Here is an 18,272-nt window from a genome sequence, read left to right as displayed (position 1 = left end):
TAGCTGAATACACAGTGTCAGGACTGCAGTTTGGCACACAAACTTCAGTGAAGGCTTGTATTAGGTGGAGTGGGTGAGGGGGAAAAAAGTGGCAGGGAGTGGGAGTGGGAGTGAGTATTTTATATGGGCAGGAGCACCAGACAACTGTCAACCTAAGCGAACAATCACCCCCAGATGGCTAGGAGCAGAGTTGATTACACAGTGGCAGAACACACTGCTGAGCACAACATGCTCAATTTCAATGGCTACTTCACAACCCGTGACTATCAGGGTTCCCCCCTCCCCTCCAACCAGCTTTTCTTAACCATGTAGGTGGGAGCTATGCATGTAACACATCCACACCTGTTGATGTTTCCAAATATTTGATTTGATGCCTATTTGTATTTAACTTATTGAATACGTGTAGCATCTACAAAAGGACAAAATTAGCATTTCTGTCACTTATTTAACTGTGTAAAAAGAAACAGTGTACACACATAATAGAACCTCCTGGTAAACTATGTGTGATTGATTTGAATCTCAAGTGCCTATATCTAACAGTGGAAAATCAAGGATGTAATGTAACAATATTGTGAAAAGGAAAGTTGTTACCACATAGCGGAGATGCTGAGTCGCAGGTAGGCATAACAAAAGGACTATCACAAATATAGCTTTTGGCCAATAAAGCCTTTACCAAAATTACACAACATATACACACTCACGCAAATGCAACTCTCACACACATGACTGCAGTCTCAGGCAACTGAGGCCTCAGTTGCTTGAGACTGCAGTCGTGTATGTGTGTGTGTGGGGGGGGGGGGGGGGGGTCTTAATTTTGGCAAAGGCCTTACTGGCCGAAAGCTATATTTGTGACAGCTGTTTGTTGTGCCTATCTGCAACTCAGCATCTCTGTTATATGGTAAGTAGCAACTCTCCTTTTCACAATATTGTTAAATGCCTATATCTGTGTGATGGACATTGGACTACTTTGTCATGGAGGTAAGTTAAACACCATGAACCCTCTGTATCTCTCATTCTATATTATTTTAATGGGGGTAGCATGATGCAAAAAGCAGTACATAAGTCATATAGTATTACTATATAACCTTTCAAGATAAATATAGCCTGTTCAATCAATCATTCCATTTCAAATCCATGTTTACAAGTGGAGAATATTTTCCCAGCTTATAAATTTTTTAAAAAATGTAAAATGTCAGCAACAGTGACATCTTTTGGCAATTCATTACTATTGTTGTATCTCCCTTTTGTGAAATGGTATGATAATAGTGTAATCAGTGACCTTTCGTAAGAAGTCTTATCTTAATTTTTCAGAATATTCTGATGCAGCTTTGACCCTGTGTTTAGAAGCATTTAATCTACTCACACTGGCTCATTTTTAGTGCAATTGTTTCCATTATGGCCTATGACTATGTCACAGAGTAAATGATATTATTAGTTCTTTATTTGTGTGGCCCTATTATCCGTAATTGAAGATATTTTAAATCTGCTTTCAACTACAAGAAAAAGCGCAGTCCTTAAATTCCTTTTTCGTTTACTACCTTGTAGCTTTCCACTTCTTTTCAAATAATGTCTTGCAGTATGATACCAAATATCTACAGTTTGCTGTCTTAGTGTGTGTATATAAAACAGCTGTCAGTGGCAGTGCTGCCGGTTTCCATAATTCTCATTGCAAATTGTTCCAGGGGAGTTGGAGTGTACGAAATGGCAAGGGACTTAACTAGAGCATTAGACTAAGCCTGCTGTAAAAATATTTTAAATCGAAATTTCCACCTAGTATTACCAAAGCCTGTATAGATTTTTTTTAAAGCATCAACTCAAAATTACCAGCTGGACCTGTATATATTGTAACTATTAATGTTAACTTTTCATGGATTTCTACATTTGTAGCTGAGGCATATGCTGCTCACAGCAAAAATCTAAAGATGGCAATGTTTTATATTTGTATCTCATTTTACTGTAAGCACCAACTCCTCCTCCTCGCAGTATCTGATGCTATTTTAGTCAAGTGACAATCAGAAATAAATAGAAAAGCTGCACGATTTGTAGACTGTAATTCATCTACTAGAATATAAAATTAATGATTGAATATAATAGAGGGAAACATTCCACGTGGGAAAAATATATCTAAAAACACAGATGATGTGACTTACCGAACGAAAGTGCTGGCAGGTCGATAGACACACAAACAAACACAAACATACACACGAAATTCAAGCTTTCGCAACAAATTGTTGCCTCATCAGGAAATCCCTCTTTCCTGATGAGGCAACAGTTTGTTGTGAAAGCTTGAATTTCGTGTGTATGTTTGTGTTTGTTTGTGTGCCTATCGACCTGCCAGCACTTTCGTTCGGTAAGTCACATCATCTGTGTTTTTAGAATATAAAATTAGTTTGTTGTCAACCTTCTAATATATTGATTCCATGTCCAGTTTTTATCTTCCCATTAAAGGATCAAAATTATCAGCTTTATTGGCTTTTAATACTGATAGCCTGAAATCTGAATTTACCCTAAAAAATGGTGCTCTCCCAACAGGCTGCAGGGATATTCCTATGATAGCAGTATCTCCCTCAGAGGTAATAACTATTAGTGTTTCTCAGACATACTATGACAGCATGGATTTTGTTCTTTATAGAAACCTCTTTTGTCCCAGTAAAATGTGATGCTCTTTATTATGAGTATTTGTAAAGGTCAAAATGATTTTAAAAAATTATGCTGCCTCTAAAAAACCAGATTGTTTATAGGGATAGATGCTTTTTGGCCCAATTTTGGTAGCAGATGGAAAGCCCCATATCACACTTCTCAAGAAATTTTTGCAAACACATTATTGTAGCTTGGTGTATATATGAACAAAATTATTCTGGGCAAACATTTGATGGTATTCCAGTGTAGGCGTAGTCCATGTACTCAAGGAAAACTTTTGCCTGATGCAAGAAGATCTTGTAGCACTGATTGCAATTTCTGTAAAAGCTTCAGGCCAGCTTGCTACAAGCGTCTCCTTATAATGGTCAGTCAGAACAGTGCTAAGGAGGAATCTCAGTAGTAGTACTGCCTGCAGTTTCTGCCAGACTCTTTATGGGACAATCAGCATAACATCTGCACAGGTAGCATTGTCTTCAGATCATATTTGATATCATTATCAGTAGCAACTTAGGCATTTTGTAGTCTATGTACACTGCTGTTTTTGTAGTACTGCCAGCTGTGACCCCTTATAAATGTGTGATGCATGCTGTAAATTGAAGCATAATACTCTACAGCAATGATTGAGCACTTGTAGGGTAGTCTGTGAGCAGCTCACCTTGAGAACCCAGAAAATGATAGCCAAGGCTTTTCCTACGACTGGAAAAGATTTCGATTTCGTTGGAGCACTTCCACATTTGGTCATCTGCTGTTAAGATTAGTCCTTTGTCTCTGGCATGTAATGGTGAATCAATATCTGATGAACGGCAGCAAAATTTTGGAGTTGTATTTAAATAATTTTAAACATTCTGCTGGGAACTGGCAGTTGCCAAGAAGGTAGCTAGGAAGAGGAGGTACTCAGGCAGTTTTACTTTGCATACATGCAATAGATACGACCAACTGTCAGAGTTGAGTGGAGAGGAGCCTCATGTAGCCGTAGATGTAGGTAACTTGCAGCAGTCCTCAGCAATTAGGACGCCTAGGTTAGTTGCAAAGTCTAGCAGAAAGAAGGTTCTGCTGCTAGGTAGTTCCCACGGTAGAGGTGTGGGCCAGCAGTTGCAGGAAGTGTTGGGGGGTGAGTGCCAGGTCACCAGCATTGTGAAGCCTAGTGCAGGGTTGGCTCAGGTGACTGAAAGCATAGGGGAGTTATGTAAGAATTTTACGAAAGAGGATCAGGTAGTGATAGTGGGTGGAGCAGGGAACAGTCTCGATAGGGACGGGGAATATGATGTCAGTGGTGACTTGGTTAAGATAGCTACTCAAACTGGTGGTACTAATGTGCAACTGTTTCAGCGTCATGATCGGCCTCACCTTAGTGTGGCTGTTAGGCGCGTTAATGTGGGGCTGGGGAGGGCACTGATGGCGGAGGGCATGGATCACATCTCAGTGGTGCCAGTTGGGTCTATCAGTAGATGGAGTTTCACTAGGCATGGCCTGCACCTCAATAGGTATGGGAAGGGGAGGCTGGCTAAGCTTATAGGTGACAGTGTAGTGGGTGGTGGTGGTGGTAGTGGTATCACTCATTGAAAAATTCCTATAGTAGTTGGTGTTAGAGCTGCACCTTTTTTAGACTGAAGTCAGCTGATAGGTATACCTGCTCAAAGGAAGTGCCCCTAACTAAGGGCTCACCTCCAGAGGATGTAATGTTTCCAAGTAGAGAAGGAATTAGCATATTTCATCAAAATATAAGAGGTATTAGAAATAAAGTTAGTGAACTGCTTATAGATGCTAACTCTGAAATTATTGGTATATCAGAGCACCACTTAAATAACTTGATAATTCAGAGGCTTCCTTTACCAGGCTACAGATTAGCTGGCTGTTTCTCAAGGAGTTCCTTGCGGGGTGGGGGAGTGGCTCTGTACGTAAAAAACAGTATTTCATCTGAGATCATAGACGTATCACAACACTGCACTGAACAGATATTTGAAAGTTGTGCAGCATTAGTTGAATTTAGTGAAACTAAACTTCTAATAGCTGTTGTTTATAGGTCCCCTAACTCCAACTTCAGAGCATTTTTGCTTAAGCTAGAGAGGGTTCTTGATTCACTTTGTAGGAAGCACCAGAAAGTAGTTCTGTGCGGTGACTTCAATATTAATTTTGTACATGATTGTGCAAGAAAAAAGATGTTGGTAGATCTCCTAAATTCATATCATCTGATGCAAACTGCGTTTTTTCCAACTAGGGTGCAGGGGAACAGTAGCACAGTCATAGACAATATTTTTATTCATTCTTCATTACTAGATGGGCATTCTGTTAGTAAAAGGGTGAATGGCCTTTCAGACCATGATGCACAAATTTTAACACTAAAAGGTTTTTGTACTCTAACCAATGTCATATTTAATTACAAACTACGAAGGAAAGTTAATCCAACAGCAATAGAAAGTATTTCAAAACTTGTCAAGGAACAAGAGTGGCAAGATGTTTATAGTGCCGATAATATAGATGATAAATACAATGCTTTCCATAACACATTTCTCATGCTCTTTGAGAGTTGCTTTCCATTAGAACATTCTAAACGGGGTACTGGCAGTAATGGACAGCTCGGTTGGCTGACTAGTGGGATAAGGATATAATGTAGAACAAAACGGGAATTATATCAAAATGTTAGAAGTAGTCACAATCAAGCTACAGTAGCCCATTACAAACAGTATTGTAAGGTGCTTAAAAATGTTATTAGCAAGGCAAAAAGTATGTGGTATGCAAATAGAATAGCTAATTCACAGGATAAAATAAAAGCCATATGGTCAGTTGTGAAGGAAGTGTCTGGTCAGCAGCACAAGGTTGACAATATAAAGTCAGTTTGCAGTAATAATATTTCTGTTACTGATAAATCAGATATATGTACAGTATTTAACAACCATTTTCTGAGCATTACTGGTGAATTAAATAAAAATTTAGTATCTACAGGAAATCATATAAATTTCTTAGCAAATGCCTTTCCGAGATTAAAGTACTGTGCTGCACATGTTAGCCCTGTATTTAGCCATATTTGTAATTTTTCCTTTAGGAATGGTCAGTTTCCTGAGCGATTAAAGTACTCAGTAGTAAAGCCGCTTTATAAAAAGGGAGAAAGGGATAATGTAGATAATTTTAGACCTGTTTCTATGCCATCAGTGTTTGCAAAAGTTATCGAAAAGGCTGTGTATGTAAGGTTAATTGATCATTTTATATCACACGATTTGCTATCAAATGTACAGTTCGGTTTTAGAAGTCGTTTGATAACTGAAAATGCTATATTCTCTTTTCTCTGTGAGGTACTGGATGGGCTAAACAAAAAGTTTTGAACGCTTGGCGTATTTTTTGATTTAACAAAGGCATTTGACTGCGTTGATCACACAATATTGCTCCAGAAGTTGGACCATTACAGAATAAGGGGAGTAGCTCACAATTGGTTCACCTCTTACTTTAGCAACAGGCAGCAAAAGGTCATTATTCACAATGTGATGTGGGATCTGAGTGGGGTACTGTCAAGTGGGGGGTGCCCCAGGGATCAGTGTTGGGGCCGCTTCTGTTCCTTATTTATATAAATGATATGCCCTCTAGTATTATGGGTAACTCTAAAGTATTTCTGTTTGCTAATGACACTAGCTTGGTAGTAAAGGATGTTGTGTGCAACATTGACTCGGTTTCAAGTAGAGCAGTACATGACCTCAGTTCATTGCTTGTAGAAAATAAACTAACGTTAAATCAGTGTAAGACTCAGTTTTTACAGTTCCTAACACACAATTCAACAAAACCTGACGTTTTAGTCTCACAGAACGGGCATACGATTAGTGAAACTGAACAGTTCAAATTCCTAGGTGTTCAGATAGATAGTAAGCTGTCGTGGAAAGCCCACGTTCAGGATCTTGTTCAAAGACTTAATACTGCCATTTTCACTGTTCGAACGGTATCAAAAGTGAGTGATATTTCGACACATAAATTAGTCTACTTTGCTTATTTTCACTCACTTATGTCGTATGGTATTATGTTTTGGGGTAACTCTTCCCATTCTAGAAGGATATTTTTGGCTCAGAAATGGGCGGTTCGGGCAATAAGTGGTGTGAGCTCACGAACCTCTTGTCGGCCTCTTTTCACAAGTCTGGGTATTTTGACATTGGCCTCTCAATATGTATATTCCTTATTGTCGTTTCTTGTTACCAATATTAGTTTATTACCAACAATAAGCAGCTTTCACTCGGTTAATACTCGGCAGAAATCAAACCTCCATTTGGATCGGACTTCTTTAACTCTTGTGCAAAAAGGTGTGCAGTATACTGCTGCATCCATTTTCAATAAGCTGCCACTCGAATTCAAAAATCTTAGCAGTAATCCACGCGCTTTCAAATTGAAACTGAAGAGTTTCCTCATGGGCCACTCCTTCTATTCTGTCGAGGAGTTCCTTGAAAAATTAAGATGATTCTCATTGTATTGCTGATAGCGTTTTCTTAAACTTATGGACTGATTTTCTTTCAGGTTAATGAATATTTATTTTTATGTTGTAAGTTCATGTACTGACACGTTCCATGACCTTGGAGATTTGCTCCTCAATTTGGTCCTACGGAACTTGACATTTAAATAAATAAATAAACAAACAAAATTAGACTGCATTTTTTGTCTCTGGTTAACAAATGCAGCACCTATTAGTCATTTATTTACCGTATGGCAAGACATACAAAGATTACAAAACTACTACACGTCAACATTTAAGCACAGCTCTCCAGCATAAAATAACACAAATAACAGCTATAGATGGATATCAATGTCTTTTATGTATTTTATAATATCACTCGTCGCAGTGAGGAAGTCTTTTAAAGGACCTTTGTAGGCATGTCAGGACATGTCGATACAACATGAGCAATTATTTGTCGTTCAGCACCAAAGTCACATGATGGTGATGAAGATTTGCCCCACTTGTAGAGTGTGTCTGTGAATTGTCCATGGCCCGTTCAGATGCGGTTCGAGGTAATCCAAATTGCCTGAAGCTGGTCGAATCCAGGGGTTTCTTCTGGATACAAGGCAGCTTCAAACATTGTGGGGAACAGTTTTATTGGCAGCCGCATTCCCATTCATCAATGGGATTGAATTCAGGTTCCATGAGCATTCTGGCTGTGGTGAGAGTGGTATTTCTCGATCGTAGTCTTTTTCACCCCCAGTGAATACGCTGTTTATTATTGGAAGGTCAGTGTTATTAACAGTCTTCTCGTATTCATGCAGTAGCGCACTCTTCAGTTTGATATAAGGAGGTGCAATGTGGCTCAAGATGGGCAGCCAGTATGTGGAAGAAGACTGTATTGGTCCATTAACAATGCACATGGCCTCATTCAGTTGTACATATGTCTTTTTTACATGTGGACCATTAAGCCAGACAGGTGCACAGTACTCTGCTGCTGAGTATACCAAACTGAGTGTTGATACCCAGAGAGTGTCTGCTGAAAATCCCCAATGAGAGCTGCAGAGTTATGGAGAATGTTTTTTTCTAGTTTTAAGCTTAGCAGATGTTTGTGTCAAGTGCTCCTTGAAAGAGAGGGCCCTATCTAATGTAATGTGATTCCAAGGTATTTTGGTTGCATATTATGATGAAGTTTGTCTCCTTCTAAATAGATATCAAAGGCTCTGTGTTCCAATCTATTGGACATGTGAAAGCATGAAACTTCTGTTTTATTTGAGATTGGTTGTAACCTCCATATGTGGAATTAGTGGCTGAAGATGTATAGATCAGAAGTTAGAATTTCGTCAGTTCTTTCAAAGGTTTTCTATTGGGTAGCTGTTGTCCAGTCGTCTGCATAGCCAAACTTTCTGGACTGTGTGGAGGGATAACAGAGATTAAGCAAGAGAGGAACAAGGACAGATCCCTGTGGTAAACCATTATTCAATACTTTTAGGCAGCTAGTGTCTTTTTCTGTAGTTACACTAAATGTAACTGGGGGACAATGACTGCATCTGTGACAAACCATAAGTCAGACATGTCCTCTGGGGGGTGCTACAGAAGTCACGTCAAGGCAAATATCTAAAGCCAAGAAGTTGAGGTAGCCAGATAGTCTCAAAGATCTCCTGGCTAAAATGAATTTGTCACAAGACATGGACTCACACCTATTAGCCAAAAGCATTATCATACTCACTACTTCACGTAAAATCTGATGAGCACAGGCCATCTGCATATGTCATCGTACCAGTCTCGCCAGTTGTATGGGTTTTTGCAACTATCCTTTTCACAATATTGTTACATTCCATCATGGATTTTCCATAGTTTGATTTCAGCATATTCAGTGGATGCATGGACATACTTCACAAATGTTGAAAATTTCCTTCAGTGTCAAACCTAATTCTTTTAAAACTTGTGAAGTTAAACTTTTGAAATTGAAGCACTTTACCACGGTTCATGACTCGGTAATTTATTTATTTTTCTCTCCATGAAAACTTTGCCTCTATCACTAAAAGAGCAAGTAAATCTATTTCTCTAGACTTTATAATGTGCTCTTTCCAAAGATAATAGTGACATGATGTGTCTGTATTGTATTTGTTATATTTCAACCAGCAATTTGCAACATTAATCAACATATATTGTTTCACTATAGTAATGATGGATAATATTGGAACCATTGTACCAGTCAGCATTGCCTTTCTTGAATATGAGGGATCATTTTCAGCTCAGGTTTGAGGTCCTCATGAGCTACTAAAGATTAGTGTGCGGTATCCAGTGCTGAACTCGAGTGACTGTTCACTATGAAAGTAAAATTCACATTCTTTTCTGGGAGAGTAGAGAATAAGCTATACAAGCAATGTGTTATGCAGAAAGTCATCCTAAAAGTACAATGATGAAACACAGATAAGAAAGACAATGGTGGGAAAGTATTGCGGACTGTGGGGACTGTTTGCATCCAGCTCCATTCAGTGAATAGGGGTGAAGAGAGTTTTTCTGATGTAACTTATTTCAGAAACAAGAAGTGTAAGAATACACAACAAAAGTGAAAAGCACATTGGAGAGATAAAAAAGGTGTTACGTATGCAAGCTTTCAGAGCCAGTAACTTCTTCGTCTGGCAGAAGAGTTCAAGGGGAAGGAAGAGGGGTGAATGAAAAGGACAGGTGAGGTTTAGGAAAAGGGATAGAGTTCAGAAAAGCCACCCAGAACTCCAGTTAAGGAAGACTTACCAAACAGGATGGGTGTTCTCCTGCCACTGCTTGGCAAGTAGATTTTTTCTCTACCCATTTACATTATATTTTCAAAAAGTGGATATTTTTGTTGATACATTACATATGTGAAGTGTTTTTCTGTGGCCTGTGAAGAGGGTTTACATTTTTCAGTTAAGTTACTAGTGGAAGTGGCATTCAAAGATTAGCACATGGAGCCCAAATAAAACTTGCCAGTTTTGTTGTTGAGTGCAATTTACCATTCACAGTGATAGAATGTTTGCAAGGTGTGCTTTGACACATTTCCTGATTGTTGTTGTTGTGGTCTTCAGTCCTGAGACTGGTTTGATGCAGCTCTCCATGCTACTCTATCCTGTGCAAGCTTCTTCATCTCCCAGTACCTACTGCAACCTACATCCTTCTGAATCTGCTTAGTGTATTGATCTCTTGGTCTCCCTCTACGATTTTTACCCTCCACGCTGCCCTCCAATGCTAAATTTGTGATCCCTTGATGCCTCAAAACATGTCCTATTAACCGATCCCTTCGTCTAGTCAAGTTGTGCCACAAACTTCTCTTCTCCCCAATCCTATTCAATACCTCCTCATTAGTTACGTGATCTACCCACCTTATCTTCAGCATTCTTCTGTAGCACCACATTTCGAAAGCTTCTATTCTCTTCTTATCAAAACTATTTATCATCCATGTTTCACTTCCATACATGGCTACACTCCATACGAATACTTTCAGAAACGACTTCCTGACACTTAAATCTGTACTCGATGTTAACAAATTTCTCTTCTTCAGAAACGATTTCCTTGCCATTGCCAGTCTACAGTTTATATCCTCTCTTCTTCGACCATCATCAGTTATTTTACTCCCTAAATAGCAAAACTCCTTTACTACTTTAAGTGTCTCATTTCCAAATCTAATCCCCTCAGCATCACTCGATTTAATTTGACTACATTCCATTATCCTCGTTTTGCTTTTGTTGATGTTCATCTTATATCCTCCTTTCAAGACACTGTCCATTCCGTTCAACTGCTCTTCCAAGTCCTTTGCTGTCTCTGACAGAATTACAATGTCATCGGCGAACCTCAAAGTTTTTACTTCTTCTCCATGAATTTTAATACCTACTCCGAATTTTTCTTTTGTTTCCTTTACTGCTTGCTCAATATACAGATTGAATAACATCGGGGAGAGGCTACAACCCTGTCTCACTCCCTTCCCAACCACTGCTTCCCTTTGATGTCCCTCGACTCTTATAACTGCCTTCTGGTTTCTGTACAAATTGTAAATAGCCTTTCGCTCCCTGTATTTTACCCCTGCCACCTTCAGAATTTGAAAGAGAGTATTCCAGTTAACGTTGTCAAAAGCTTTCTCTAAGTCTACAAATGCTAGAAACGTAGGTTTGCCTTTTCTTAATCTTTCTTCTAAGATAAGTCGTAAGGTTAGTATTGCCTCACGTGTTCCAACATTTCTACGGAATCCAAACTGATCTTCCCCGAGTTCCGCTTCTACCAGTTTTTCCATTCGTCTGTAAAGAATTCGCGTTAGTATTTTGCAGCTGTGACTTATTAAACTGATAGTTCGGTAATTTTCACATCTGTCAACACCTGCTTTCTTTGGGATTGGAATTATTATATTCTTCTTGAAGTCTGTGGGTATTTCGCCTGTCTCATATATCTGGCTCACCAGATGGTAGAGTTTTGTCATGACTGGCTCTCCCAAGGCCATCAGTAGTTCTGATGGAATGTTGTCTACTCCGGGGGCCTTGTTTCGACTCAGGTCTTTCAGTGCTCTGTCAAACTCTTCACGCAGTATCTTATCTCCCATTTCATCTTCATATACATCCTCTTCCATTTCCATAATATTGTATTCAAGTACATCGCCCTTGTATAAACCCTCTATATACTCCTTCCATCTTTCTGCCTTCCCATCTTTGCTTAGAACTGGGTTGCCATCTGAGCTCTTGATATTCATACAAGTGGTTCTCTTCTCTCCAAAGGTCTCTTTAATTTTCCTGTAGGCAGTATCTATCTTACCCCTAGTGAGACAAGCCTCTACATCCTTACATTTGTCCTCTAGCCATCCCTGCTTAGCCATTTTGCACTTCCTGTTGATCTCATTTTTGAGACGTTTGTATTCCTTTTTGCCTGCTTCATTTACTGCATTTTTATATATTCTCCTTTCATCAATTAAATTCAATATTTCTTCTGTTACCCAAGGATTTCTATTAGCCCTAGTCTTTTTACCTACTTGATCCTCTGCTGCCTTCACTACTTCATCCCTCAGAGCTACCCATTCTTCTTCTACTGCATTTCTTTGCCCCATTCCTGTCAATTGTTCCCTTATGCTCTCCCTGAAACTCTCTACAACCTCTGGTTCTTTCAGTTTATCCAGGTCCCATCTCCTTAAATTCCCGCCTTTTTGCAGTTTCTTCAGTTTCAATCTGCAGTTCATAACCAATAGATTGTGGTCAGAATCCACATCTGCCCCTGGAAATGTCTTACAATTTAAAACCTGGTTCCTAAATCTCTGTCTTACCATTATATAATCTATCTGATACCTTTTAGTATCTCCAGGATTCTTCCAGGTATACAACCTTCTTTCATGATTCTTGAACCAAGTGTTAGCTATGATTAAGTTATGCTCTGTGCAAAATTCTACAAGGCGGCTTCCTCTTTCATTTCTTCCCCCCAATCCATATTCACCTACTATGTTTCCTTCTCTCCCTTTTCCTACTGACGAATTCCAGTCACCCATGACTATTAAATTTTCGTCTCCCTTCACTACCTGAATAATTTCTTTTATCTCGTCATACATTTCATCAATTTCTTCATCATCTGCAGAGCTAGTTGGCATATAAACTTGTACTACTGTAGTAGGCATGGGCTTTGTGTCTATCTTGGCCACAATAATGCGTTCACTATGCTGTTTGTAGTAGCTAACCCGCACTCCTATTTTTTTATTCATTATTAAACCAATTCCTGCATTACCCCTATTTGATTTTGTATTTATAACCCTGTAATCACCTGACCAAAAGTCTTGTTCCTCCTGCCACCGAACTTCACTAATTCCCACTATATCTAACTTTAACCTATCCATTTCCCTTTTTAAATTTTCTAATCTACCTGCCCGATTAAGGGATCTGACATTCCACACTCCGATCCGTAGACTGCCAGTTTTCTTTCTCCTGATAACGACGTCCTCTTGAGTAGTCCCCGCCCGGAGATCGGAATGGGGGACTATTTTACCTCCGGAATATTTTACCCAAGAGGACGCCATCATCATTTAATCATACAGTAAAGCTGCATGTCCTCGGGAAAAATTACGGCTGTAGTTTCCCCTTGCTTTCAGCCATTCGCAGTACCAGCACAGCAAGGCCGTTTTGGTTAATGTTACAAGGCCAGATCAGTCAATCATCCAGACTGTTGCCCCTGCAACTACTGAAAAGGCTGCTGCCCCTCTTCAGGAACCACATGTTTGTCTGGCCTCTCAACAGATGCCCCTCCGTTGTGGTTGCACCTACGGTACGGCCATCTGTATCGCTGAGGCACGCAAGCCTCCCCACCAACGGCAAGGTCCATGGTTCATGATTAATGTATCCTAAAACAAATCCAAATGAAGCAGACTGTATGTCGAGCCATGATTAAAATGTTGTTACAAAAATCACGGCGATGAGTTGACAGTCAAACTTTGTGTATTAAAATTTGTAATCTAGATGAACCTGCTGTCATAGGATGCACAAAGTCTTCCTACATTATGGTTAGATATTTTGATAAAGACTAAAATAGAATAATGGCCAAGGTTTGTTGAACAGTACTTTCCAACATGGGCAGAATAAGATAGTCAAGGAAGGTGGAATGAGTGGAATTTTGGTACTATTTACCACCTACATTTCACTTGCTTACAAGGATAAACTCTAGATAGGCTCTTACAGATAATACTTCCTAACAATTAAATCTCGAATATGTCTTTTTCATAAAACAGTATTAATTAGGATAGAGTGCGACCCACCATATAGAAGTGAAGAAAGACTTTATCCAGTAGCTTAGTCTACTTTTAAATGTGCCTGTCTGCCAGTTAATGCCTTGTCTATGAGGTGAGTAGAAACCTATCATAATTCATATTAGCATTGTTACATCACAGATTTTCCATTGTTTGATTTCTTTTTCAGAAAAGCTTTTATTGCTATTGCAAGTCTGCATTTTGTATACTCTGTACTTCCACCACTGTCAGTTATTTTGTTTTCCAAATAGCAAAATTCATCTGTGTTCAGTGTATTATTTCCTAATAAAAATACCTCAGCATTGCCTGATTTGACTACACTACGTTACCCTTGTTTCACTTTTGTTTATGTTCATATTACATCATCATTTCAAGACACTAGACATTCCTTTCAACTACTCCTCCAAGTCCTTCGCAGTCTATGTCAGAATTATAATGTTGTTGGCAAACCTCAGAGTTTTTATTTCTTCATGAACTGCAACACCATTTCCAAATTTCACTTTGGTTTCTTTTACTGCATGTTCAATCTACAGATTGAATATTATCTGCAATAGGCTACATTTCATTCCCACTTCCTTTCCAACTAATGCTCCCATTTAACATCCTTCAGATCTTGTATCTGTCTACAACTAAGCATCTCCACTATAATGTGATTAGCAATTTTTCTTCTCATAATATTGTTACATTCCATCCTGGATTTTCCACTGTATCTTTTACCTGGTTTCTACACAAACTGTCAATAGCACTTCATTCCATCCCTGCTGCCTTTAGAAATTCAAAGAGCATATTTGTCAAAAGCTGTATATCTAGGTTTGCCTTTTTCAGTGTGTCCTCTATCTAGAAAACATGACATCTTATTTTAAAGAGGAAAAAAGTACACTTGCAAGGTATAAACCCAAGAAATCAATCCTGTGTGAAAATTTGGGTCAAAATTCTGATAATATGATGATCTGAAAGAATAGCTTTTAAATATTCGTGCACTGGGTGTCATCTGATGTCAGATACACTGTTGCTTTGAACATTTTTATGTTGTAGTTCTAAATGCATACTATGAAAATTATGGCCTCATTCTTTGCACAGGTTGGATTTTGGTGGTGCAAGTGTGCTTTTTTTTTTTTTTTCCTCCATAATAAATGAGGTCAAGTTGGTGCTGTTTACTTTTAAGATAAGTCATTAGATCACTGCCTGCGTGTTGCTACATTTCTCCGAAAACCAAGCTGCTCTTTAAAGAGGTCATCTTCGAACCATCTTTCCATTATTCCATAAATAATTTGTGTTGTTATTTCAGAACATTAACTGTTCACACTATTCACATTTGTCAGCACCTGCCTTCTTTGGAATTGGGATTAATATATTCTTCATGAAACTGGAGGGTATTTCTCATGTGTTGTATTACTTACACATCAGGTGGAATAGTTTTGTCATGGCTGACTCTCCCAAATATTTCTATAGTTCTGAGGGAATGCCATCTATTCCAGGGCTCTTGTTTTCACTTAGGTTTTTCAGTGTACTGTCAAATCGTCCTAACGGCCTCGTATCTCCCATCTCATCTTCATCTGCTTCATGTTTCCTTTCTATAATATTGTATTCATTTTTCTTTCCTGTGAATTGTTCTTTTGCATATTTCGTCTACTGTCAGCTTTCTCTTCTTTCCCTACTGGCATGTCATCAGATATGTAATGTTCATGTAGATGTTTCTCTCTCCTGCAAATGTATCTTTAATTTTTGCATTTGTGGCATCTGTTTCTTCCAGTCATACGTGCTTTTAAAGGTTTGCTTTTCTCCTCTAGCCATTCCTGTTTTGGTATTTGACACCACTTGTCAATGTGAATTTTGATATATATGTATTCCCATTTGCCTGCTTCATTTGCAGCATTCTTATATTTTCACCACCATCACCTTCTTATTCTTGTTTGCATTCTTCACTTCATAGAGTATGCTTTACAGCTCTTTCTGTCTTCACTGTTCATTCATAATTAATTACTTATTCAACAAATATGTCTTTTTCATTTGTTAGTATGTTACTTCAATTTTATACTATTTTGCTCAGTTTTTCATTTATACAGTGTGTATAAGTTGTTCTCTTGTAATATTGTTTTGTACTTGATCTGAGGGTATATCTTTTAATATTCCTTAAAAATTTCATTTCTTTTGTCTTTCTTAGTTAACATCCAAGATAAGTAGTACCCAAGGATTTCTATTGGGCCTTGTCTTTGTGTCTATTTAATCCTCTGCTGCTTTCACTATATCACTTCTTGAATCTACTTATTTGTCTTCTTTTGTATTTATTTTCCTGTTTCAGCCAATAATTGCCTAATGCTTCCAATAAAACTCTCAGTAACCTGTGCCCTGGTTCAATTTGCTTAATTTCCTAAGTTCCTGCAATTTATTAATTTTTAATGTGCAGTTCATAACCTATTAATTATCAGAGCTTACACCTGCTCTTGAAAATGTTTGGGAGTTCAAAATCTGGCACAAAATCTGTGTTTTACTTTTACATAATTTTATCTGAAATCTTTCTACATCTTCAGGTCTTTTTGATATGTACAGTCTTCTTTCTTAATTCTTAAACCTTGTGTTAGCAATGATTAAATTGTTCTTTGTGGTTTATACTCTATATAAAATTAAAATGTCACACTGTTTTGTGTTATTGTTGCACTAATAATACAATGTAGTGTTGTTTATTTCAGCGAAGACATGATGCAAATACGTATACTGAAAGTGTGGAGAGGGAAACAATTAGATTAGGAGAAGGAAAAACAGTATCTCGCTGCAGCAGTTGCAGCTACAGAATTTGATCCTGCATTACAGTGTGTTCACCTCATCATTAATATTGTTCCAAAAATTAATTCAGTTTATGTACACTCACTGTCTCACATAAGTTTAATTTTGTAAGACATTAAAAGGCTCATTATTGACAAAAGTGCCACGGAAGTTGTACAAATTTATTTATGGATGCCATTTTGCAATATTTTAATTGTATATAAACTGTGTGTGTGTGTGTGTGTGTGTGTGTGTGTGTGTGTGTGTGTGCGCGTGTGAAAGATGAAATATAATAATATTTATGTCACAAATACTGTACACTATTTTAAGAGAATTTAATTGTATCACAATTCACAATGCTATAGATCTGAATGCTGTTTATGTGTGAAAAATGGCATTTTGTATCATATTTTTCAAATGAAATGAATTTTCTACATTGTATAAAGTGTTTTTGTTTTGATCTGGTATGAAAATTTTTATGACAGTATCATTAAAAAGTGATGTTACACTGTTGTGATTTTATTATAGTAGGTGTCATAACTTGAAACTCATCTTTTTATGTGGAAAACACAAAATGTATTTTGAAAATGTTTATTGTTTTTTTTAAAATGCATTGTTTTTCTTGTTTCTTTAAAATGCTTTGTTTTTCTTGTTTATGTTTAGCTCAGTAACATCCACCAGATCTTATATTTTTGTAAAGCAGTATTATGATAAACATAACCAGTATTTTATATAGTTGACATTGTTGTAAAAAATTATTAAAAGTTTAATATTCAGAGAAACAATAATCAGTGTTTAACTCCGAAACTGTTTTCTATGCTTGTCTTCTTCTTATTTTCATTTTGGACATCTGAGGACATCATTAATTTGGGTCAACTTTTGTTTCTTTTTGTCTTTTTCCTTGTCCAGTATTCTTTTATTGTCATACTTTGGAACCTACTTCACTCTTCTGTCTGTGATTTTGCCCTGGGGTGTAATGCTGTGCTGGAAACCTGTGAAAGCCTGCCTTTTTATTACCCTGTTGTAAATCTCTGATTCCTGTTCCTTCCAGAGCCTTTTGTATTATACTTGTATTAATACATATTTAAAAAATCTGTTGCCACTTTGGAGGTCCTAGGGAACCGGCCATTTATGCCATTATTTAAAGTTACTGGTATGTATGTAACTGGTGAATCTCCAAGAATAATACTAAAAAAAGGGCCTAGCTTCAAGATTTATTTTTCGTATTTACTTTACATCTTTACTAGATTACAAATTTCAGAATAATGATACGGAAATATAATTTTCCTCCCAAAGAAAAGTGTGAGTTAAGTTATTGAGAAATTTCTTGCTCTTGAGCTGAGAGATTTCTTGCTCTTGAGCTTCCAGAATTTCTTGCTCACTCAACAAACAAGATATATTTGTAGCAGAATTACAGCCAAATGCAAAATCTAAATAGTGCACAAACAAAATTGTTAGTGTGGTCATATTGGCTCAGCCATTCAAGACAGCAGCTAATGTTTCTTTCAAAAAAATTCTGTAAATTGGCAACAGAAGGCAGTACCACTCAAGGGGCAGGTCATAAGACATACATATATTTTTTTCATAGAAATGAGTCCAGTCTTCGAGCTACAGATGTTAGGCACAGTCTTTTTAACAAGAAGTTGCAGTACGAGCTACAATACCTGTAACATCACAGGCTTGGAGAGTCTTTTTAAGCACCACGTCATTCCA

General features: G+C 37.8%; 1 protein-coding gene across 1 annotated transcript in view; it reads left to right on the top strand.

Annotated features, from left to right (window-relative positions):
• The window catches only part of LOC126484085 (ras-related protein Rab-43), a 66,778-nt gene extending 49,431 nt beyond the window's left edge, over positions 1-17,347 (top strand). The window contains exon 5 of the mRNA XM_050107458.1: positions 16,487-17,347. Within this exon, the coding sequence (XP_049963415.1) occupies positions 16,487-16,594 (108 nt within the window). The 3' untranslated portion in view covers positions 16,595-17,347. The remainder of the gene's footprint in view (positions 1-16,486) is intronic.
• Positions 17,348-18,272: the final 925 nt, after the last annotated feature.

Source organism: Schistocerca serialis, chromosome 6 (genome assembly GCF_023864345.2).
Source record: "Schistocerca serialis cubense isolate TAMUIC-IGC-003099 chromosome 6, iqSchSeri2.2, whole genome shotgun sequence".
Classification (NCBI taxonomy): domain Eukaryota; kingdom Metazoa; phylum Arthropoda; class Insecta; order Orthoptera; family Acrididae; genus Schistocerca; species Schistocerca serialis.
This window is presented reverse-complemented; position numbering and strand designations above follow the sequence as displayed.